This window comes from Salmo salar, chromosome ssa24, assembly GCF_905237065.1.
Source record: "Salmo salar chromosome ssa24, Ssal_v3.1, whole genome shotgun sequence".
Classification (NCBI taxonomy): Eukaryota; Metazoa; Chordata; class Actinopteri; order Salmoniformes; family Salmonidae; genus Salmo; species Salmo salar.
Window position 1 is genome coordinate 21,881,719 of NC_059465.1, and position 24,815 is coordinate 21,906,533.

At 41.2% G+C, this 24,815-nt stretch overlaps 1 protein-coding gene across 11 annotated transcripts in view; it reads left to right on the plus strand.

Annotated features, from left to right (window-relative positions):
- pbx3b (pre-B-cell leukemia homeobox 3b) overlaps positions 1-23,720 on the plus strand; it is a 90,356-nt gene extending 66,636 nt beyond the window's left edge. For 2 of the 11 annotated variants that reach the window (XM_014171865.2, XM_014171866.2), the window contains exons 4-11: positions 1,375-1,565; positions 2,919-3,054; positions 4,159-4,188; positions 13,072-13,237; positions 13,839-13,916; positions 14,364-14,476; positions 15,960-16,049; positions 21,551-23,720. In XM_014171865.2, the coding sequence (XP_014027340.1) occupies positions 1,375-1,565; positions 2,919-3,054; positions 4,159-4,188; positions 13,072-13,237; positions 13,839-13,916; positions 14,364-14,476; positions 15,960-16,049; positions 21,551-21,643 (897 nt within the window). In that variant the 3' untranslated portion in view covers positions 21,644-23,720. The remainder of the gene's footprint in view (positions 1-1,374; positions 1,566-2,918; positions 3,055-4,158; positions 4,189-13,071; positions 13,238-13,838; positions 13,917-14,363; positions 14,477-15,959; positions 16,050-21,550) is intronic. The other 9 variants (XM_014171867.2, XM_014171868.2, XM_014171870.2 and 6 more) reach the window with 5 other exon arrangements.
- The last annotated feature ends 1,095 nt before the right edge of the window (positions 23,721-24,815 follow it).

Here is a 24,815-nt window from a genome sequence, read left to right on the forward strand (position 1 = left end):
AGGAACAAAATATTTGTTGTAATATTGGAAACGTACATATTTTGTGGTTCATTAACTAAGTCTAAGTTAACTAAGTCTCTGGAGTAGTGTAGCGAAAGTCTAAGTTAACTAAGTCTGGGAAGTAGTGTCTAAGTTTTTTTTCATTTTTTCTAATTTATTAGACATTTTTTAACCTCTTTTTCATGGTATCCAATTGGTAGTTACAGTCTTGTCCCATCGCTGCAACTCCCGTACGGACTCGGGAGAGGCGAAGGTCAAGAGCCATGCGTCCTCCGAAACACAACCCAGCCAGGCCGCACTGATTCTTGACACAATGCTCGCTTAACCTGGAAGCCAGCCGCACTAATGTGTTGGAGGAAACACCGTACACCTGGTGACTGTGTCAGCGTGCATTGCGCCCGGCCTGCCACAGGAGTAACTAGAACACGATGGTACAAGAACATCCCTGCTGGCCAAACCCTCCCTTAACCCGGACGATGCTGGGCCAATTGTGCACCCATGGATTTCCCGGTCGCGGCCGACCACTCGGGAGGCCCAGTGTAGTCTAAGTTAACTAAGTCTGGGGAGTAGTGTAGTCTAAGTAAGCTAACTAAGTCTGGGGAGTAGTGTCATCTAAGTCTAAGGTAACTAGGTTAACTAAGTCTGGGGAGTTATGTAGTCTAAGTCAACTAAATCTGGGAAGTAGTGTAGTCTAAGTCTAAGTTAACTAAGTCTGGGAAGTAGTGTAGTCTAAGTAATGTAGTCATCTCAGTAAAATGAGAATATGATCAACTCATTCAGGTGCCATGTTGAGCTTCAGCAATAGAGAAGAGAAAATGAAAGGTGGAACACTGATGCCTCAGCAATGCAGTGAGGTGAATTAGACTAATTTACTCCCGGCACTCTGAGAGGAGAGGAGTGAGGGAGGAGAGGAGAGGAGGGAGGGGAGAAGAGGACACACAACACTTTGCCTGGAGTGAATACATCTTTCTTAGGGGTGTTTCCAGGTTTTAATTATCTAAATGTAAATACTTAACGAATTTTACTCAGAGTAATGAGCTAAAGTGTGCACTACGTAAATGAGTTATTCTAATTAATCATGTATGAACTACTGGTTTAACGAAAAGCTGTTTAAATTCTCTCTGTGCTGGGCCAAAGCCAAATTGCAAATCGGCATTTGCATTTATAGATGACTTCACCAACTAAGTAATTGAAGTGCTCAGCAGTCGTATAAATACTGGGCTGTGTTTTTCAAAAGCACGATCAGTGAAGATACTTTTAACTAAGGGAGAAGGCTCATAAACACATTCAGCTACTGAAAGTTGTTCCTAACCAAAGGATACTAGCCAGGAGGGTACTAACAGGGCTGTGTTGGGCTCTGTGATTTCTCTGCAGGCGTGTAACGAGTTCACCACCCATGTGATGAACCTGCTGAGGGAGCAGTCCCGCACGCGACCCATCTCTCCCAAAGAGATAGAACGCATGGTGGGCATCATCCACCGCAAGTTCAGCTCCATCCAGATGCAGCTCAAGCAGAGCACCTGTGAGGCCGTCATGATCCTGCGCTCCAGATTCCTTGATGCCAGGTCAGTGTGTATATATGACGTGCATGTGTGTTACTGTGTGTCTCTGTGTTCCAAAACCTTTCTTAGACCATGACCCACAAAATCACTGTTTTCTAGACCCACAAAATCAATGTTTTCTAGACCCACAAAACCAATGTTTCTAGACCCATAGACCCACAAAACCAATGTTTCTAGACCCACAAAACCAATGTTTCTAGACCCACAAAACCAATGTTTCTATCCTGGAGCATACAGTAGGAAGGCACTCAGAGACAGAACTATATGGAGACATATGATCGTAATAACAATACTTCCTAGAAAATGTACTTCTATATCTGCGAAAAACAAATCAACAACATACAGCGCCAAACAGTACACTGCAAATATTCATAGATGATCTTGCCATAAAGCGCACGTGTTATGTGTTATAGCCATCTTTCAAGATAATCATCCGCTATCACCTGAAAGCATTTTAGATTAAATGAAGTGGGAACAAAGTCATATGTAATCAGCTGGTGTTCTGGATTACTGTAATCACAAACCGTTTGTGGAGTGGAGCTCTAAGGAGAGTGGGAGGAAGCAGAAACCAAGTAGAAGCGCATTTGCTGCCCATTGCTTGTGTGAAGTGCAGTAAACAAGGCAAAATAAGCAGCAAATGCTAAATAACATGATAAGTAGTTCCCTGGGGGGGAAGAAGGGGACCCAGATCTAGTTACAGTTGGTTTGTTCCCACTGGAGTTCCCTGTTGTGGAGTGGAGCTCTAAGGAGAGTGGGAGGAAGCAGAAACCAAGCAGATGCACAGTTGCTGCCCATTTGCTTGTGTGAAGTGTATTAAACAAGGTAAAATAAGCAGCAAATACTCAATAATATGATAAGTAGTGCCCTAGGGCGGTAAAGGAGACCCAGATCTAGTTAGAGGGGATTTGTTCCCACTGAAGTTCCCTGGGGCCATGGCATTCCAGGAACAATGCTCAGCTGAGCATGTCTTGATTTCTATAATGTACCGAGATGCAACTGGGCCTAGCACTCCGTCACCAAGCCTGCCCATCTGCTGTGCTAAACACTACACATTACATGCTTGGCCTGGAGATCAGAGACCAACAGACCAAATGAAGCTATGTATGTGTTTCTGTGTTTCTGTGTGTGTTGTGTGTGTTTGTGGGTTTAGCGATTGGAGGATGGCTTGGTGTGTGTTGATGAGGATGGTGGTGAAAGGAGGACACAATATTCCGCTCCTGAGACCCCCATTCCTCATTATTTTCACCATTTATGTGTGAGATTGATTGTGCTATTTGTTCGATCCAAATGGATGAGTTAATGCTGGTTTTGCTAATGAGCTTCCTTGGCCTTTCTCTCATTTTGTTCACTATTCAGGCGGAAAAGGAGAAACTTCAGCAAGCAGGCGACGGAAATCTTGAACGAGTATTTCTACTCGCACCTCAGCAACCCATATCCCAGTGAAGAAGCCAAAGAGGAGTTGGCCAAAAAGTGCAGCATTACAGTATCCCAGGTGGGTGCAGCTTCCTTATCTCAGACGCAGTGGCTGGTGGGTATTCAGGGGAGAAAAGGCAGTATACGAGGCCCCTGGCTGCAACTCAAGACCATTCTGGAAGGACGGCTAGGCCACACTATCAGAGAACAATGTCCTTATCTTACCTTGACATTGAGCCTAATGACACCTCAGCTAGGGCAGGTTCGGCCTATCACAGCAGTGGCCACGGGGAGGGGAGGTCAGTGTCCTAATATTGGCTGCAATCAGAGGCCTACAGTGGGTAAGCCCTCCATATATGTCCACTCTGGGCCTGTTATTCCTCCATACATTTCCACTCTGGGCCTGTTAGTCCTCCATATATGTCCACTCTGGGCCTGTTAGTTCTTCATATATGTACACTCTGGACCTGTTAGTCCTCCATATATGTCCACTCTGGGCCTGTTAGTCCTTCACATATGTACACTCTGGGCCTGTTAGTCCTCCATAGATGTCCTCTCTGGGCCTGTTAGTCCTCCATAGTTGTCCTCTCTGGGCCTGTTAGTCCTCCATAGATGTCCTTTCTGGGCCTGTTAGTCCTCCGTAGATGTCCACTCTGGGTCTCCTGCCATTTTCTTTGTCATTCTCTCTGTCTGCTCGACCAGTCCAGGTGGCTGGATGTCAACCTGTATAGGTTATCCAGTTAATCCATATGATGTTTAAGGTACATGTGAAGTCACAGTGCTCAGGCTTAGGCTTGTACATGCAGACGACACTGCTTCACCCAATAAACATTTTGTTTTTACAAACAATTTATGTGACTTTCCCACTTTACCTTTAGCCTAATAGATGGGTTAACCTGAAGGCAATATAATCTCTCACACCCAATCCCCACACCCAAACCAATTCAGCATTGTTATCCTCCTTCACTCTGTTCTGCTACTATTGTTAAAAGTTGGCTCATTTAGATTTGTGTATTCTAGTTCAGATGTTAATCCATGGTTGTTCCAATTTGAGAATTACCTATACAATAAACACTGATTTGCAATGTTCTCTCTTGTCTGTGGGGAGGGGGTGTGGAGGGGTATATTGAGTGTAGTCATGCAGAGTCAGATACTGTAAAAGCCCATTCTTTTTTGCCTTCAGGGGGTGGGAAGCACCATCACAGTATCACAGGTATGTCATGACTTCTCCTGATCCACTGTTGTTGTTTTCATTCTTTTGTATATTTTCTTGGTTTCTGTATGTGCACCTTCACAGTCTACCACTGCACACAGATCCCCTTCCTCACACAAATGGACTGATATCCTGGCATTCAAAATCAGTCTGATGCTATTTTAATGTAGGCGTACCATGCTTACAGCTTTACTGTACGTTTGGCACCAAGCAAGTTCCACTGTGATACATAGAATGTCTGTTATTTTGCTGTTGAATATCACACAATATTGGGTGAGCAGATCGTACGCCAAGACTAGGTATCATACAACATTTTCATTGTATTTTCAGCACACTTTTGATCATTATTTATGATTGCTAAATACCATTTAAAGACAACAACCATACCACCACATTATATTTTTGGTTTTGATGTCTCATGTCATATCATTTTACTTTTTTGTTATTTCTATAACACAAATCATTTGTTTTCTACACAGTATGCATTTTTTTGTTAGTTGTAGATCATCTGCTAGTTATGTCCCTCTTGGTTTTGGAACATGCAGTGTATGTCTAATGTTCTGCTTTCTGCCAGTGTGGTTCATGTTAGTTGAAGGAGTGGGCATTGACCCTCACAAGTGGAACAATTCTCTGTTCTGAGTGCTTGACTTAACAGGGCACTGTAGGAGTTCCCAGGAGGACAAATCAGTCCAGAAATAAGAGGCCTTTTAAGAATTCACTTGAACTCATCTCAAGCCCCATTAGCAGGGTTCTCCTTGACAAGCCTAGTCCACTGCAGCCACTCCTATTGACTACTTTGTAGTGCTTTGGCTCAGTCTTAGTGAGTTAGACTATGTCAAGTCCTCTCTGAGTTTGTTGTCTTACCCAAGCATAGGAGAGCCTGGTGAAGTCAGAAGAGTTACTCCAGAGAATGGGCAGTAATGGCGTGTTTGGGTATTTCCAGATACTCTCAAACTCAATGGTGAGGTTTGTTCACTAAGGAAGGCATTATGTACAGTATTACAGTACCTTTGTATACTTCATTATAGAACTTTCTTTCATATACACTACAGTGACTGTAGTATAAATATGGGAATCAATAAGCATTAGATATCAGTCTGATGGTTATCACAGATGTCTAGGTGGAATCTACTGCTTTGATTTATGGATTGACTAAGTAGGTTTAGGTGGACATTACACAATGCCAATATTGTTCTCTGACTAGAGGGAACTGAGTGTGTGTTTCATTGCATGAGCATATACTGAACAAAACTATAAATGCAACATGTAAAGTGTTGGTCCCATGTTTCATGAGCTGAAATAATAGATCCCAGAAATGTTCCATACTCACAAAAAGGTTATTGCTCAAAAATGTTGTGCTCAAATGTGTTTACATCCCTGTTAGTGAGCATTTCTACTTTGTCAAGATAATCCATCCACCTGACAGGTGTGGCATATCAAGAAGCTGATTAAACAGCATGATCATTATACAGATGCATCTTGATAGTACGTGTTCCGTTTGTATTTTTGTTCAGTATAATTTGAGCCAGTTTGCTACAGCAGGAAAATAATCCTGCATCATCAAGAAATGTGAATTATTATTTGTATTATAATTCATGGACATTTTTTGTAGTGGTTGATAAATCTTTCCTTAGGGAAAATCGAGTCTGACATTTTAAAGTGGATATTACAAACTTTAGAAGCATTTTTAAACCTTGAATACACTACAAGTTTGCATTTCCTGCTGTGCAGGAAAATCCTCAGCACCAAAAGAGTGTTAAAGTTAAGATCCTACATCTGTAATTCTGTTGTTCAAGATATTACCTCACTTCATGAAGCGATGGCCCTCTACATTCAGGATACAGTCTTACTGTATTATTTCACTCTGTCAGTATGCATGTGTGACAATAAAGGTGTGGGATTGGACGGCAGTGGTTTCTGTCCGTGTTTATGGATGTGCCAGGGGCCATAATTGATATAATCTCCAGACAGTGCTGCTGTGAGGGGGCACTCTGCTCCCAGAGCACAGACAGGGACAAGCAGCCCTCTAAACGGACAAAAGAGAGAGAGCTCAGAAAACAGGGCCGATTCAGCACCACAATCTGTGTTTACCCATTTCAGAGCTCACAGTCTTCACACATATCAATATTTCAGGTCATTATATATTTAGGCGAGGGATGCCTTGGGTTAAGGTGTTAAGTATTCATGTTCTCTGTTCTATTATTGATAATATTAGCAGCAGGATGGCCACTGAAACCCCTTTGTCTGTATAATTAAGACCCATGTTTGAGGTTTCGTTAAAGAGTCTCCCGAAGAAGACCTTATAAATCCAGTGGTATTGAGATCTTGGAAAGATCATCTATTCCCTTTCAATGACAAGAGCAGTGTATTGACCCGGAGTGGGGTAGAAATGTTAGTGAATTATTAACTACTCTTACATGCCCTCTCTAGTGGGTCACTGAGAACAAACTCGGTGTCGTGTTCTTGCAAGGAGTCTGCATGACCATTATACAATCGCTCCTTTTGATGCAGCTGCTGAGGTCAGGTAATTCAGTCTTTCAACTTGGCTCCCACTACACAGGGAAGTCAATTGAATGCACAGTCTGCCACAAGATAAAAGGGAATTAGTTCTGTGGATTGGGTTGTGGTCCCTACCTTACGGTGCCTGCATTTACACAATGTTTAGCTCAACTGTGAATCACCAAAGCCAGAGTTGAGTGGGCAGGAGAAAAATGTGTGTGACCAGGGGAAGTGGCCCCTTAATACCCAGGGTAGAGGATGCTAACACTGCTGAGGCTGTGTAATCTAACAACACCAGTGGTTAAACACAGTCATAACAACTTGTCCTGAATAATATACTGCTCAAAAAAATAAAGGGAACACTTAAACAACACAATGTAACTCCAAGTCAATCACACTTCTGTGAAATCAAACTGTCCACTTAGGAAGCAACACTGATTGACAATAAATTTCACATGCTGTTGTGCAAATGGAATAGACAACAGGTGGAAATCATAGGCAATTAGCAAGACACCCCAAATAAAGGAGTGGTTCTGCAGGTGGTGACCACAGACCACTTCTCAGTTCCTATGCTTCCTGGCTGATGTTTTGGTCACTTTTGAATGCTGGCGGTGCTTTCACTCTAGTGGTAGCATGAGACGGAGTCTACAACCCACACAAGTGGCTCAGGTAGTGCAGCTCATCCAGGATGGCACATCAATGCGAGCTGTGGCAAGAAGGTTTGCTGCGTCTGTCAGCGTAGTGTCCAGAGCATGGAGGCGCTATCAGGAGACAGGCCAGTACATCAGGAGACGTGGAGGAGGCCGTAGGAGGGCAACAACCCAGCAGCAGGACCGCTACCTCCGCCTTTGTGCAAGGAGGAGCAGGGGGAGCACTGCCAGAGCCCTGCAAAATGACCTCCAGCAGGCCACAAATGTGCATGTGTCTGCTCAAACGGTCAGAAACAGACTCCATGAGGGTGGTATGAGGGGCCGACGTCCACAGGTGGGGGTTGTGCTTACAGCCCAACACTGTGCAGGACGTTTGGCATTTGCCAGAGAACACCAAGATTGGCAAATTCGCCACTGGCGCCCTGTGCTCTTCACAGATGAAAGCAGGTTCACACTGAGCACATGTGGCAGACGTGACAGAGTCTGGAGATGCCGTGGAGAACGTTCTGCAGCCTGCAACATCCTCCAGCATGACCGGTTTGGCGGTGGGTCAGTCATGGTGTGGGGTGGCATTTCTTTGGGGGGCCGCACAGCCCTCCATGTGCTCGCCAGAGGAAGCCTGACTGCCATTAAGTACCGAGATGAGATCCTCAGACCCCTTGTGACACCATATGCTGGTGCGGTTGGCCCTGTGTTCCTCCTAATGCAAGACAATGCTAGACCTCATGTGGCTGGAGTGTGTCAGCAGTTCCTGCAAGAGGAAGGCATTGATGCTATGGACTGGCCCGCCCGTTCCCCAGACCTGAATCCAATTGAGCACATCTGGGACATCATGTCTCACTCCATCCACCAACGCCACGTTGCACCACAGACTGTCCAGGAGTTGGCAGATGCTTTAGTCCAGGTCTGGGAGGAGATCCCTCAGGAGACCATCCGCCACCTTATCAGGAGCATGCCCAGGCGTTGTAGGGAGGTCATACAGGCACGCGGAGGCCACACACACTACTGAGCCTCATTTTGACTTGTTTTAAGGACATTACATCAAAGTTGGATCAGCCTGTAGTGTGGTTTTCCACTTTAATTTTGAGTGTGACAATGGATTTCCATTGATTATTTTTGTGTGATTTTGTTGTCAGCACATTCAACTATGTAAAGAAAAAAGTATTTAATAAGAATATTTCATTCATTCAGATCTAGGATGTGTTATTTTAGTGTTCCCTTTATTTTTTTGAGCAATGTAGAATAACACTGACCAGGTCTTCACAAACTGATATATTCAATAGAATTTCCCCATCGTATGATCTGTCGAAAGCAATTCTGTTTTTGAATTGATTGTAATACTTTTCTATTTCAAGCATTCATGTAACACAATGTTGAATACTGGAGAGTTCATTATTTCTATCAATAATCAGAAGCAAATATATTTGAGAACTACTGTTTCCAGTAGAACTATAACCCCAGTAGAACTATAACCCCAGTATAACTGTAGCCCCAGTAGAACTATAACCCCAGTAGAACTACAGCCCCACTAGAACTATAACCCCAGTAGAACTACAGCCCCACTAGAACTATAACCCCAGTAGAACTACAGCCCCACTAGAACCATAACCCCAGTAGAACTATAACCCCAGTAGAACTATAACCCCAGTAGATCTACAGCCCCAGTAGAACTATAACCCCAGTAGAACTACAGCCTCACTAGAACTATAACCCCAGTAGAACTACAGCCCCACTAGAACTATAACCCCAGTAGAACTACAGCCTCACTAGAACTATAACCCCAGTAGAACTATAGCCCCACTAGAAACTACAGCCCCAGTATAACTACAACCCCAGTAGATCTATAGCCCCAGTAGAACTATAACCCCACTAGAACTATAACCCCAGTAGAACTATAACCCCAGTAGAACTATAACCCCAGTAGAACTACAGCCCCAGTAGAACTACAGCCCCAGTAGAACTATAACCCCAGTAGAACTACAGCCCCAGTAGACCTACAACCCCAGTAGAACTATAACCCCAGTAGAACTATAACCCCAGTAGAACTATAACCCCAGTAGAACTACAGCCCCAGTAGAACTATAGCCCCACTAGAACTATAGCCCCACTAGAACTATAGCCCCAGTAGAACTACAGCCCCACTAGAACTATAGCCCCACTAGAACTATAGCCCCATTAGAACTATAGCCCCACTAGAACTACAGCCCCACTAGAACTATAGCCCCACTAGAACTATAGCCTCACTAGAACTACAGCCCCACTAGAACTATAGCCCCACTAGAACTATAACCCCAGTAGAACTATAACCCCAGTAGAACTATAACCCCAGTAGAACTACAGCCCCAGTAGAACTATAGCCCCACTAGAACTATAGCCCCACTAGAACTATAGCCCCAGTAGAACTATAACCCCAGTAGAACTATAACCCCACTAGAACTATAGCCCCACTAGAACTATAGCCTCACTAGAACTATAGCCTCACTAGAACTATAGCCCCAGTAGAACTATAGCCTCACTAGAACTATAGCCTCACTAGAACTATAGCCCCAGTAGAACTATAACCCCACTAGAACTATAGCCCCACTAGAACTACAGCCCCACTAGAACTATAGCCTCACTAGAACTATAGCCCCACTAGAACTATAACCCCAGTAGAACTATAACCCCAGTAGAACTACAGCCCCAGTAGAACTATAGCCCCAGTAGAACTATAGCCCCACTAGAACTATAACCCCACTAGAACTATAACCCCACTAGAACTATAGCCCCACTAGAACTATAGCCTCACTAGAACTATAGCCCCAGTAGAACTATAACCCCACTAGAACTATAGCCTCACTAGAACTATAGCCTCACTAGAACTATAACCCCAGTAGAACTATAACCCCAGTAGAACTATAGCCCCACTAGAACTACAGCCCCACTAGAACTATAGCCCCACTAGAACTATAGCCCCACTAGAACTATAGCCCCACTAGAACTATAGCCCCAGTAGAACTATAACCCCAGTAGAACTACAGCCCCAGTAGAACTATAGCCTCACTAGAACTATAGCCCCACTAGAACTATAGCCCCACTAGAACTATAGCCTCACTAGAACTATAGCCCCACTAGAACTATAGCCCCACTAGAACTATAGCCTCACTAGAACTATAGCCCCAGTAGAACTATAACCCCACTAGAACTATAGCCTCACTAGAACTATAGCCTCACTAGAACTATAACCCCAGTAGAACTATAACCCCAGTAGAACTATAGCCCCACTAGAACTACAGCCCCACTAGAACTATAGCCCCACTAGAACTATAACCCCAGTAGAACTACAGCCCCACTAGAACTATAGCCCCACTAGAACTATAGCCCCACTAGAACTATAGCCCCACTAGAACTATAGCCCCAGTAGAACTATAACCCCAGTAGAACTACAGCCCCAGTAGAACTACAGCCTCACTAGAACTATAGCCCCACTAGAACTATAGCCCCACTAGAACTATAGCCTCACTAGAACTATAGCCCCACTAGAACTATAGCAAAACCAAAACCAGTGATAGTCACCATGGTGATTAACATTATAACCATTTTTCAAAGGCCTCTCATATATTGCTAATCCAAGCTCATTGTCATTATCGTTGTGTTTATTATGCACTATAATGCCATGTAGATGGCATTCATAAAAGTGTCTGGCTGTGGTGTGGCTAGGTAGTTTTCATTATGTTGTGGCCCTTGTGTTAAAACAGCGCTGCTGATAAGTGACTTCTTTATGATGCGCTGTGAGGCCCATAGATGCCATTGAAGCAGACAGGTACGGTCTCGGTCCTCCATGTGATTTCATAAAGAATCGATTAAAGGTAGCTACAGCCATTACCCAGCAGCACACACACACACATAGACAGACAGACAGGCAGCTCAGCTCAGCCATTACTATTAGATGAAACAGGCCAGAGGCTTTAGAGAGCTGTCTGGAGGCTTCTTTTTACCTATGCTTTGTTTTAGCTCTCTTAAATGTTAGCCCAAGTACTGTACCTCAGAATCATTACTGATATTAAATGCATTATAGTTCTGCATTTTGTGAAATATAACAATGCCATTGTATTTGTCTTAAAGTGATTTCTCAAAGCATGGTAATGTATTTGTATTTCCTGTTAAATATATACAGTAATATATATATATATATATATATATATATAACACACATACACATACATAAAAACCTAAATATAAATGCATAAAAGTGCATAAAAACCTCTCTCTGAGTGGTATCATTATTGGGATGTTACTGTAAATATATATATATACAGTAATATCCCAATAATGATACCACTCAGAGAGAGGTTTTTATGCTCTGCAGTGGTGTTGGTGATCTGGCTCAAAGGTTGAGACTGCCTGCATCCTCACTGCCCTTAACATCCACTGTAAGCAGGTTAAGTAAAAAGGATGATGGCTAGGGCTTTCATTGCTTCCAATTAAACCTTGCTTGTTAGTTTAACCTCTAGGTAAACACATTAAACAATTGATGTCAAGGAAACCCTGCCAACAGTGGCATCGCCTGAATGGTCATTCATTTTAATTGCCTAGATATTAAAGATTTAGAAGCACAGAGACACGCAGGACAGAAACGATCTGATGTCATGCAAATCCAGTTGGTTTGCGCATGCTGCAGCATTGGCGGGTTGCTGGAGATATTAAAATGTAAGCGCAGGGGTGGAAATTAAATAAAGCTTCATTAGGGGCAGCTGCTCTTTGGCTGGTCCGGCAGCAGGCTGCAGGAGCTGAGGGGAGCCATAGCACGGCGACAGGCCACTCTAATTTATAGGCCTATTAAAACACAACCCTAATCTCTTTATTATTCCACTCTTATTGCAGAGCCAGCCCTCACAACCTGGGACATTTATTTATTTATTTATTTTCCTTTTTTTCTTTCTTTATTTCTACCATGAGGTTGGAAGGATTTATTTCTGTCACTGTGCTGTAATACTGTAGTATTAGATTAGAATTAGATATGATATAATACAAATATAAGCATTTAGAAATAGAAATATAGAAACTGCACTTTTTAATTATAGAAGCTACACTTTTTACAGTTTTTAATGTTGGCATTTATTATTGTTAAAGTGATAGCTAAACTGTGATGATAGAGTTTCAATTAATAGAGACACAGCAAACATTTTGCCCTGAGATTGTGTTTCATATGGACACAAAAGTTCCTCATGATCGTTGTGTTGTGTTGTTACTCGTTGACCTCACCATAGCACCACAATGCCTGCGTCCTGTATTATGCAGCCTGGCTGACTGAATGTGCAGTGGCCAGACATGGGTTTGATGCTCTGCACTGGTGGACTAAGAAATCATCTTCATTAATATTCATCTGTGTATCTGTTAAGCAAGTTCTACCACCAGTGCAGTTGCAAATAAGTCTACACATAAAATGTCTGAACTTATTTACAATCTGAGAAATGTTCAGTGTGTGTTTTGGGAGGGAAGCAGCCCCTTGTGTGTTGGTTTTGTCAAGAGACAAACAGAGAGCATGTCATGCTCCTTTCTATGATAACGCACAAGTGATTCCTGATTATTGCTTAATTAGCCTGCATACCCAGTGGACATTATTGCAGGGGCTGGGAATTGAGTACTTGATGGACCCAAACGTGACATCTTGAAACAATCACACTGCTCAGTGCACAGTGCCTTGGCTGCTTGACGTCTGACACCTCTGCTCTCCCTCTGCTCTCTCCCCCAGGTATCCAACTGGTTCGGCAACAAGAGAATCCGGTACAAGAAGAACATAGGCAAGTTCCAGGAAGAAGCTAACCTGTACGCTGCTAAGACTGCAGTAACAGCAGCGCATGCAGTGGCCGCCGCAGTGCAGAACAGCCAGACCAACTCCCCTACCACACCCAACTCCGGTAGGCACCCCTGTGCAGGCCCTAACTCTGCCATCCACCCCCAGCCCTCAGTCCCCAGCCCCCCATGCTTAACCCCCACTCACGCACCATTCACACAGGCAGGAGTGACAGGCACTGCTCCCAGCCTTGGGATCACAGAGTCTCCTGTCTGATACAGTTGATGCCAAATAAGACAGGCAAACTCATGCATAAAGAGTGCATTCTTGGTTTGTGAACCGAGAACAGATGTATATCTGACAAAAAGACAATTCAAAATGATGTCACTGAGGTTTTGTTTTCCCTTGACTTTTCCTCAGCCCCCCCTCTAATTTGTCAAACTGTAGCTCCACTGTATGGTAGTGCATTTTATTCTAAGAGAGATTTAAAATAATAGCTGGGAGCAGTTAGAGTAGACTGTATAGGTTACACCAATGTGAAATAACAACAGCAATGCACACAATTGTTAATGAATAATGGGACTCACAAATGACAGAACAAAGACATCCAACAGAATGTATAGTCCAGGAGAATGACTGTGATTTTGGACTTGGCTGACCTCACAAAGGGTTGTGATCTGGTAAGCGATAGCTATTTGAAGTGGTCCCCTTTTTCTTGCACCCAGGATTCCAGATGAAAGATGAAGAATTTCAGCTGGACTCTGCAGAGAGCAAAAACACTCTTTTAACCAACATGTTTACTGGTACTGCTCTTTTCATAAGCTTCTTATTGTCCTTGTCATTGGTATATGATATTTCCCCACTAACAGTAGATAGGAAGTTAGGGATGTGGAACAAATTGGGAGCTTAAAGCGATCAGCCACATGTTGGATCACTGTTTGTTTCATGTGATTTTTATTGAATTAGTTTTGCCTCCTTTTTTGTGGACAATCTGAATACCCTCCTCAGAATTATGACATGATCACTATCCTCTCCTTTATCATGTGTTTCCTTGCTTCCCTTCCTTTTGTAGTTGCTTGCTTTTTGGGAATCTAGTAACCGAGTGTAGTATTGAGTGTTGTGTATGTACAGTAGAGTGTGTTTGTGTTTGTGTCTCTCTGTGTGCTTGTGTGCTTGTGTTTAGTTAGTATGTACTCTTTCCTCGTAGCCCTCTATATAGTTATTCAGCTACTTACATCTTCCCTTTCCAGGTTCTTCAGGTTCTTTTAACCTCCCAAACTCTGGGGACATGTTCTTGAGCATGCAGTCTCTGAATGGGGATTCTTACCAAGGGGCACAAGTCGGAGCCAATGTGCAGTCACAGGTAGGAGCCACAAACAGGGACAGGTCTTATGTGCAAATGCACAGAGCCGTCCCAGTTTTGCCTGTGTGCTGAGCCATCCACAGTGCAGTCTTGAAGTACAGTAACTAAGACATGCTTCCCACATTGGGCCAGCTCAGATTCCCACAGTGTCACAGTCTCTACTGTAAAAGTGACAATGTGGGCTCCATTGTCTATTTTGAGAACATTGACAGTGTTTACTGACTGTAATTTGCTTTGGATGGAATATTCTGGCCTACCTTAAAAATATCCCACCCCATTGCTATCAACAATTATTTCTAAAAGACTCCAGAAAATGTATTTATTTAATCTCTGTAACTGACTCGATTGAAGATTCCCATTTTGTGAATGCATTTGGCTTTGACTTGAGCTCTTGGGTTGGTGTTGGGTTTTATGGTATTGTATTCCTCCTACAGTCCTGTCTTGTATTCTTTCCTGTCTTTGTCTCATTTTGGTTGTGTTGCATTTTGTTGTTGTTGTTGTCATCCATTATGTTATTTCTTCAGGTTTAGAGACAGACATAGGGAAACATTGCCAGAAGATACTGACCCTACCGTTACACTTGTTTACACTGAACTGCACTGGGGTCGAAACACAATCATGGTTACATTAAGACACCATGGAGCCGTCGTGAGATATGGGTTGGAAAATGTACCTCAATGCAGGGATGGGATATTCCACTGTACTAAAAATGTTACCTTTATCCACACTGCTCCATATAGAAGATTGGAATACAACCAGTTTTCCCGGAAACCTGCCCTTTTTGTTCTCATGCTAGCTAGCATTAGCCACATCAGCCATTATTGAATGGCATGTGACGTTGAACAACAAAGGAGCGGATTGGCTGACACTGCTATTCCAAAATGTGGCTAATGCTAGCTAGCATGAGAACAAAATGGGCAGGTTTCCGGGAAAACTGGTTGTATTCCAATCTTCTATATGGAGCAGTGTGGCTAAAGGTAACATTTTTAGTACAGTGGAATATCCCATCCCTGCATTGAGGTACGTTTTCCGACCAGTATCTTGCGCCGGCTCCATGGTGTCTTAATGTAACCATGATTGTGTTCCGACCCCAATGCAGCTCAGTGTAAACAAGTGTAACGGTAGGGTCAGTATCTTCTGGCAAAGAGAAACATATCCATAAACATGTCAGATGCCCCCATTAGAACTAGAGATTAATGGTTTTGGACATAGTCGCAGGAAGTAGGGGTGCTGAGGGTACCCCCCCTCCCAACAACAGCACCCCCAACCCATCTTCCAGCTGCCATGGTTTCATAAAGTGCACACACCAATCATAACATCATGGAGAGAATAGTCTGGTTTACGTGTTGTCTGTGTCTCATAGTCCCTTCCCACATGGAGTAAGTTTTGTATGTTTTGAAACATGGCATTGAGCATGTGTGTTAATGTAAAACCCCATGCCATAGTGAGTTGACAGCCATGCCCACCCTCTCTCTCCCATCAGGTGGATACCCTGCGCCATGTTATCAGTCAGACGGCAGGATACAGTGAAGCTCTAGGGGGGAACACTATGTACAGTCCACACGGCTTGAATGTAAGTGTCTCTGCTTCCTCTTCCTCTAGGTACCATTCTGGAGACAGTGGTTATACCTTGAACAGACCTTGTCCAAACTGGATCCATTCTACTGTAAACATTAGTCACAGTATGTTAGTAGTAAGCTCGGATACAGTTCACCTTGCCTTGCTTCCCACTGTGTGATAAAAGTGAAAGCTTAGGCAAATTAATTGCACTCATTTATTTTCTTTCTTGACCCGTTATACATTTCCTTTTCTCAGAACAAAGTTTTGAATGTTACTAGAAAAGGTTTTATGGAAATCTAGGCTGTCAGGAACATAGTAAGAATAGATGGCTAATCTGAGCTCAGTGAGCCAGGGAAGTGAGAAACTCCATTCCGCACTGCCATAGCAAATGATTGAGCTTCTTAAAGGATGAAGCGAACATGTGACATAGGAGATTAGAGATTGTAGGTATGTTGACACATTTTCATTGCAGGAGGATAAAAGCATAGTTTAATAAAGCACACATAGATCATAGTGCAGGTGTAATAAAATCCCCCTGTTTTTGCTTTTATAAACATCTTATAATATCTTATGTGACTGAAACCAAAATGAAATGAGTAGGCTTTTAGTTGTGTATCTATGTTTGATTTAGCTTTTTTTAAATGCTTCAGAGACATTGCCATATCCTTATCATCATGATAAAATATGAAAGTGAGATCGCCTGCAGCCTTTTACAGACGTGAATTCCATCTTCCTTGATGAGGCCTGATATGGTGCTTTTTTGTAATACAGTGCATAATCTGAAGCCATCAGAGTAAAGATTAATTTATTTGATGAGAGAGAGCAAGAAAAGAGAAGCAGAGGGAGGATGAGAAATGGCTACTGACATATTTCCCTTAGCAATATCAGAGAGAAAATATTACCATTTGTTGTCTTTATGTTGCCATGGTTGGGACAGTGAAGGCTCAGTTATCTTCAGCTTCCCATCATGACAGCTATTGTTATTGAGAGGCATTTGAATATCATGAGCTTATATGTACAGTCTAAAATAATCATATAAAAGTTAGACATTTTCAGTAATACAAAGAGATAATCCGAATACTTTCGACATTATGAACCTTGGTCAATCGTTTCGATTATAATTGTTTTCTTCAAACTTGAAAATCACTCCAGTCCCAATTCATTGTATAAAAGTTGGATACATGCAGTTGAAGTCAGAAGTTTAGATACACTTACGTTGGAGTCATTAAAATTTGTTTTTCAACCACTCCACAAATATCTTGTTAACAAACTATAGTTTTGGCAAGTTGGTTAGGACATCTACTTTTAATTTTTCCAATAATTGTTTACAGACAGATTATTTCACTTATAATTCACTGTATCACAATTCCAGTGGGTCAGAAGTTTACATACACTAAGTTGACTGTGCCTTTAAAGAGCTTGGAAAATTCCAGAAAATTATGTCATGGCTTTAGAAGCTTCTTATAGGCTAATTGACATAATTAGAGTCAATTGGAGGTGTACCTGTGGATGTATTTCAAGGCCTACCTTCAAACTCAGTGCCTCTTTGCTTGACATCATGGGAAAATCAAAAGAAATCAGTCAATACCTCAGAAAAAAAATTGTAGACCTCCACAAGTCTGGTTCATCCTTGGGAGCAATTTCCAAACGCCTGATGGTACCACGTTCATCTGTACAAACAATAGTACGCAAGTATAAACACCATGGGACCACGCAGCCGTCATACCGCTCAGGAAGGAGACGCGTTCTGTCTCCTAGAGTTGAACATACTTTGGTGTGAAAAGTGCAAATCAATCCCAGAACAACAGCAAAGGACCCTGTGAAGATGCTGGAGGAAACAGGTACAAAAGTATCTATAGCCACAGTAAAACGAGTCCTATATCGACAGCAAGGAAGGAGCCACTGCTTCAAAACCGCCATAAAAAAAACAGACTATGGTTTGCAACTGCACATGGGGACAAAGATCATACTTTTTGGAGAAATGTCCTCTGGTCTGATGAAACAAAAATAGAACTGTTTGGCCATAATGACCATCATTATGTTTGGAGGAAAAAGGGGGAGGCTTGCAAGCCGAAGAACACCATCCCAACCGTGAAGCACGGGGGTGGCAGCATCATGTTGTGGGGGTGCTTTGCTGCAGGAGGGACTGGTGCACTTCACAAAATAGATGGCATCATGAGGCAGGAAAATTATGTGGATATATTGAAGCAACATCTCAAGACATCAGTCAGGAAGTTAAAGCTTGGTTGCAAATGGGTCTTCCAAATGGACAATGACCCCAAGCATACTTCCAAAGTTGTGGCAAAATGGCTTAAGGACAACAAAGTCAAGGTATTGGATTGGCCATCACAAAGCCCTGACTTCAATCCCATAGAAAATTTGTGGGCAGAACTGAAAAAGCTTGTGCGAGCAAGGAGGCCTACAAACCTGACTCAGTTACACCAGCCCTGTCAGGAGGAATGGGCCAAAATTCACCCAACTTATTGTGGGAAGCTTATGGAAGGCTACCCGAAACGTTTGACCCAAGTTAAACAATTTCAAGGCAATGCTACCAAATACTAATTGAGTGTATGTAAACTTTTGACCCACTGGGAATGTGATGAAAGAAATAAAAGCTGAAATGAATCATTCTCTCTGCTATTTTTCTGACATTTCATATTCTTAAAATGAAGTGGTGATCCTAACTGACCTAGGACAGGGCATTTTATGATTAAATGTCAGGAATTGTGAAAAACAGAGTTTAAATGTATTTGGCTAAGGTGTATGTAAACTTCCGACTTCAACTGTATTTGGAAGAACATTAAATGAGCACACCGTTTTCTTGTGGTGTTTACAATGTAAGCAAGCACTCTCTTGCTAAACTATAACACAGGCCGTCATTATGTTCTCAGACAGAGCTTGCTGTCATTTTGGTTTTGTTGAGCACCCTTTAGCCTGCAGGCCTTTAGAAGAAGTGTCAACCTCTAGCAGGCTCAACTGAAGTGTTTCACACTCTCCCACAAGGTTTCTCACTTTCCTTCACTGTTTAAGCCAGAGCTCACTTAATCACCACATGAGAATATGCTCTGAAATCCAACATAAATGACAAGTCAACACATCCAATAAGGGCACCTGCGAAAAGAGAAATATCCAGGCAACAAAAAAACATGCTTTAGATAATTAATTTCAAGAGATGGAGAGGCCTTCTCATCCAGCAACACTCTTATTTCAATGCAGTACCGACATTGTGACAAAGCAGACCAGATATAGCTATGTATTGACCTATTCCAGGCGATCTAAATCATCAAAATACTAATTCCACCAATAAGCCACATGAGTACTAGAGCTCCCAGTTTACGGTAATGCAGACAAATTGTTTTGATAATGAAGTGCATCATAGGTAAATGAGCATATGCTAACCTTTTGTTTTGTTGATGTGACAGAGGTGATCCAGACAAAGGCTAGTCCCTGCCGCGAGCCAAGCCAAGTAAGGCTGGCTCAGACTGGATCTCTTGGAAAGGGCCTGCCCTGTCACTTCCACTCACTTCCACCTCACCCAGCCCCAGCCTTCCCTCTTCCTGACTGACAGAAGAATATGTAGCAACAAGCTGCTGAAATCTGATGGGACATTGATTTCAGAGTTCGCTCCCATTGGCTGAGACATGAGGCCAATTTGTTTCAAGGAGTCTCATTGCTAATGCTAATATAACGCAGAGAATGCCCATTTGCTTGGCAGTTATACTATATCAAAGGAGACTATGGATGGGAGATATCAAATTAAGTCAATGAATTCTAATGTATCTTTTTGCGCAATATTCCAAATACCTGTATGGCAATAATAATTTAAAACATTTATTTTTATGAACGTTTATTTCCGCTTGTTCTCATGATGTATTTTTGGTCTTGTGTCTTTTGCTCCTCTGTGCTGTGTGCACCTTCCCATTTACATCTGAGATCTATATCTAATGACGAGATGCTCATGTCTCCGCCCTAACAATGGGAGTTGTTGTGCCAAAGGCGGGAAGGCAGGTGACAAGCTTAGGTCCAAAATAAACACATAGAAACACATTGGGCTTATTTTGGACAGATTTGAGTGAGAGTGAAACCTCTTGCTTCGCCTCTTCTTCTCTGTTTAAACACACATACCAAGCCCCTCCCCCTGCCACTCACAACAACAAAGATGAGAGAGCACTTCTTCCTCTCTGACAAGCGGTTTCAACTCGCCATTTGCATTTGAGGTTTGGTCCAACAGAATCAGTCATATGGACACAGAAACACACTGAGACATTTTACTGTAATAGAGAAGTTAACCTTTCTAACGATACACTTTTTGTGTCTCAACTCCTCAAATTGTGCGCAGAGCAGACGTTACTAAAACAGGAGTATCAATTAACATGATTGTGGAAAATGTATGCTCAGTTTGTCCCGCTAGCAGCAGTTATACTAGCTGTCTAGTTTGTGTTTTATAAATATGCAATAAACATAAAACACAATTATATAAAGAATTGGCAACTCGTTCTCATTCTGAGAAATAAGGTAGGCCACTTGACCTCAACATCTGAACAAAGTGGACAGGCTAGCATGCTGTTCAAACAGTTGGAGATGGACAGAAAGGTGTGTTCATAACAATTCAACCTTGTTAACTAGCAAATAGATACAATTTTGCTAAACTTTAAATATTAAGATTATCTGGCTACTCACTGAAATGTAGGCTTGTGCTTGACTGATTGTTTATGAGACCTGTGTTCATTTTCTATCATGCCTGCTGCAAGAAGTTAGTCAAATCAAAATCAAATGAAATTGTATTTGTCACATGCACCGAATACAACTGGTGTTGACTTTACCGTGAAGTGCTTGCTTACGAGGAATTCCAAACTATGTTTAAAATAATAATAATAAAAAATATGTAACACGAGTAATACAAGAGCATTTTCATAAACAGACTTGAAAGCCAGATCACTGATTATTGCAAAAACAAATCCCAGGTTGAACTATTTTGATGAAATAATACAATTATTACTGCCTCTTTTGGTTTTGCAAGGCTTATATTTAGCCTATTGTAGGTATAATTTCACAAGCCAAGAATTCATTAGTTTACTGCTGACTGTTTAAAATGCAGTGTATTGACCTTTAATTGTACAACAAAGCTTATTTAGAAAATTGCCCATATATATCGTGAATCGCCCAAGTGTGTAAAAATGTAGCTATGATTTTTAAGCCATATCGCCCAGCCTATTTTTATTAATGAATTAGTAAATGAGCATACGTACACACACATACTGTGTACACAATGAGAATGACTATTATACCTTATGTTTTGGTTATCTGTATTCTACTAAATATATTTTATTGTACAGAGATATCTTATTCTCCCTCACATGAAAATGTCTTTTGGGGAATAATAACTGGTCTTGATTACAAATAGAGGCTCCTTACAAAAGCATTAGGTTGTTAACATGGACTTCTTCATTTGTAGTGAGATATTATATTACTAAGTGTTTAATTGTGATCCCTTCTCTTCTGCTTCCTTCCTAGGCTAATGGGGGATGGCACGATACAACTACTCCATCTGCTGTAATCTCCCCAACAGAAGGACCTGGAAGTGTGCACTCTGATACCTCAAATTGATCTCTGTTATCGATGCATCTGATCCCCAAGCTGTAAAGCCTGAACTTTCACTGACTGACCAACCAGAGAGGATAAACAAAACTTTTTTTTCAGAACTAATTGTCTGCTGCATCTACCAGAGTCCTCAACTCCCCTCGCAATGACTTTCTACAATATGGACACCTGATGTTTTCTTGGTAGTTCAGTGAAGTCATCACTCAAACTTCATCAGTCTCATGATTATAATTCACCATTGCTATAGTTATGTTTGTCATTTGAAGGGGTAAGCACGTACTGTACAAATCAAACAAAACCCAGATCTTTATTGTGCAACATTCATTTCAATTGACAATTGATTTAAGAAATGATCTTTCCCAAGCTGAAATTATTCCCAGTGCTGAGTGTATGACATTATGTGTTGTCATAGGTATTCTAAAACGTTTTGGTTTTGAAATGCAATATATATACAGTACAAGTCAAATGTTTGGACACACCCACTCATTCCAGGGTTTTTCTTCATTTTGACTATTTTCTACATTGTAGAATAATAGTGAAGACATGAAAACTATGAAATAACACATATGGAATCATGTAGTAACAAAAAAGCATAAAAACAAATATATATTTTAAATTTGAGATTCTTCAGAGTAGCCACCCTTTGCCTTGATGACAGCTTTACCCACTCTTGGCATTCTCTCAACCAGCTTCATGGAATGCATTTCAATTAACAGGTGTACCTTGATTTGTGGAATTTATTTCCTTCTTAATGCGTTTGAGCCAATCAGTTGTGTTGTGTCCAAACTTTTGACTGGTACTGTATATATTTCCTATCAATTTTTTTGTTTGTTGATCAATCAATTACCTTGTTTCTTGGTCTCTTTCCGTATATTGACTAACAACGTAGCGGTTCTATCACTGAATGCCAGGAGTGATGTTTGTCTGTAATGTTGTACAGAAAACTAAATAAAGCTCCCATTGTAAACTCTATGGCAGCTTGGGAGAGTTACTTTCAATATTAGTTTTGCTTTACAACCACCAGTTTGAAATGCGTTAGAAGTAATTGACAGTAGAAGTTCATTGACAATGCTAATGGGATAACTCTGTATTTTACAAACTTGCAACATATTTGACAGTTATCAACAAAAAAGCATAAAAGACTGGAGTGATTGTCAAACATAGAAAAGCATGAAAGTCATGTGATATTTAAATATGTTTTTGTTTTTGCTATGGGTTGAAATAGTCATGTGTCTAACCGTAAATCCAACCAGTTATAGCACTTCCTTTTGGCATGTGACAAGATACCAGTCACACAAAATATGTTGTATATAATATAGCTTAAGAGTATTTATACATCCCACGAAATCAATACACAGCTTTATTACCTCATTCAAAATCATAGAAACCAATAGATTTTCAACATTTCTATAGCTTAGAGTGCTCACTTACTACCTCTAAACAATATCACGACCATCGTTTTTGTCTTTTTATTTAACATTTTTATTTAGTTGTTTTGATTATATCTTGTAATTAACTCTTTGTTTTTCATGTAATCTAATGTATATTTTAATCTTTTAAGAAAACAAAGTTGCTTTGTTGCAACTGTAAAAAACACAAAAACAAGAACATTGAAGATGTTAACAATAATATTAATACTAAGAATAGTGAAAAAATAAGAGGTAGAGGTGCAAAATTGTTGGTTGGTGGATTTTGAGGGAGGGTTGGGAGAATGTTGGTCATAAATTAACACCAAACAGTAAAACTGTTGTAAATACTGAAGAACATTTTGAATGTTTCTCATCTTGTTACTAATTCACACAAAAAAAACATTATTAAAACTGTAATGCATAGAGGTTTCAGTATTCTGAAATGTACATTTCAAGCTCTGTTTGACAGGGTTCAAACTTTCTTTGTCTTTTTTGTATTGTATGTGTTTCTGAAACAGATAAAGTCATGACAAATGATTTGTGGCAGTGATTCTAATGTATTACAAATGTTTAGTGTTTCTTTCTAACCAGACTACACCCTGGACTGAAAAGTCTTCCTTGTGGTAGTTATGTGTAATTTCAAACATGAATAAACTTTTTGCTTTCAAGACGGATATTCCTCTTATTATTATTCGTTTGTACATTTATACATTACTACTACAGTCCTTCCCCATGTACACTGAGTATAACAAACATTAGGAACACCTTCCTAATATTGTTGCACCCCCCTCACCCCCACCCTCTGAATGGCACACATACTGTACACAATCCAGTGTCAGTTGTCTCAAGGCTTAAAAATCCTTCTTTATTCTGTCTCATCATCTACACTGATTGAGGTGGATTTAACAAGTGACATCAGTAAGGGATCATAGTGTTCACCTGGATTCACCTGGTAAGTGTATGTCATGGAAAAATCTGGTTTTCTTAATGTTTTGTACTCTTAGTGTAGATCATTTCAGTTTCTTTGACTTTGTCATGACCAGAATGCATTACATAAACGAGTACAGTGAAAAGTAATTACGTGTCTGTATATGGCTCATTAGACCATAAAGGATGACCAATCTAGGTATTTCATTCTATTGTGGCACTAAATAAATATCAACCAACCAATCATTTTTAACGGAATTCATCTTTATAAAAATTATCTCACGAAGAATTACTATGCTGAAATATCACACTAGACCATGGTAGGATTTCTGAGTGAATTCAGCCTTTCCCTGAAAGAAAGCATGGTTTATCCACAGGGCCAGGCCTGCGTCAAAGACTTCAGGGCCCATTTCAGGCATTTGCTTTGATAGAAATACGCCGAACAGCTAGCCGTTACATGTGGTAGGGTGACATGTGACAAGATCATATTAATAGTGCTAATTGTTGCCTGAGCCCTCTGACAAATGCAACTAAATTAATTACCTCAAGTAATTAGGCTGTTTGGAGATCTGGGATTATCCCAAATCCTGGATTATTATTATGTAAACCATTGGACAATGAAGTAAGCTTTTCATGAAGGTCTGCATGGAAATGCATTTAGATGCAATGAGTTGGGTATTGTAGAGCCTGCCAATTATGAAGATTAGTGTGAAGATTAGAGTGAATAAATAGACACAATCACCTGTCTAATAGAAAATCAGAAAATTGATGATCAGAGACAGAATTGAGTGTACAAAATCCATTGACCCAATGTGGTTTTCCTACAGGAACTTGTCTCAGAA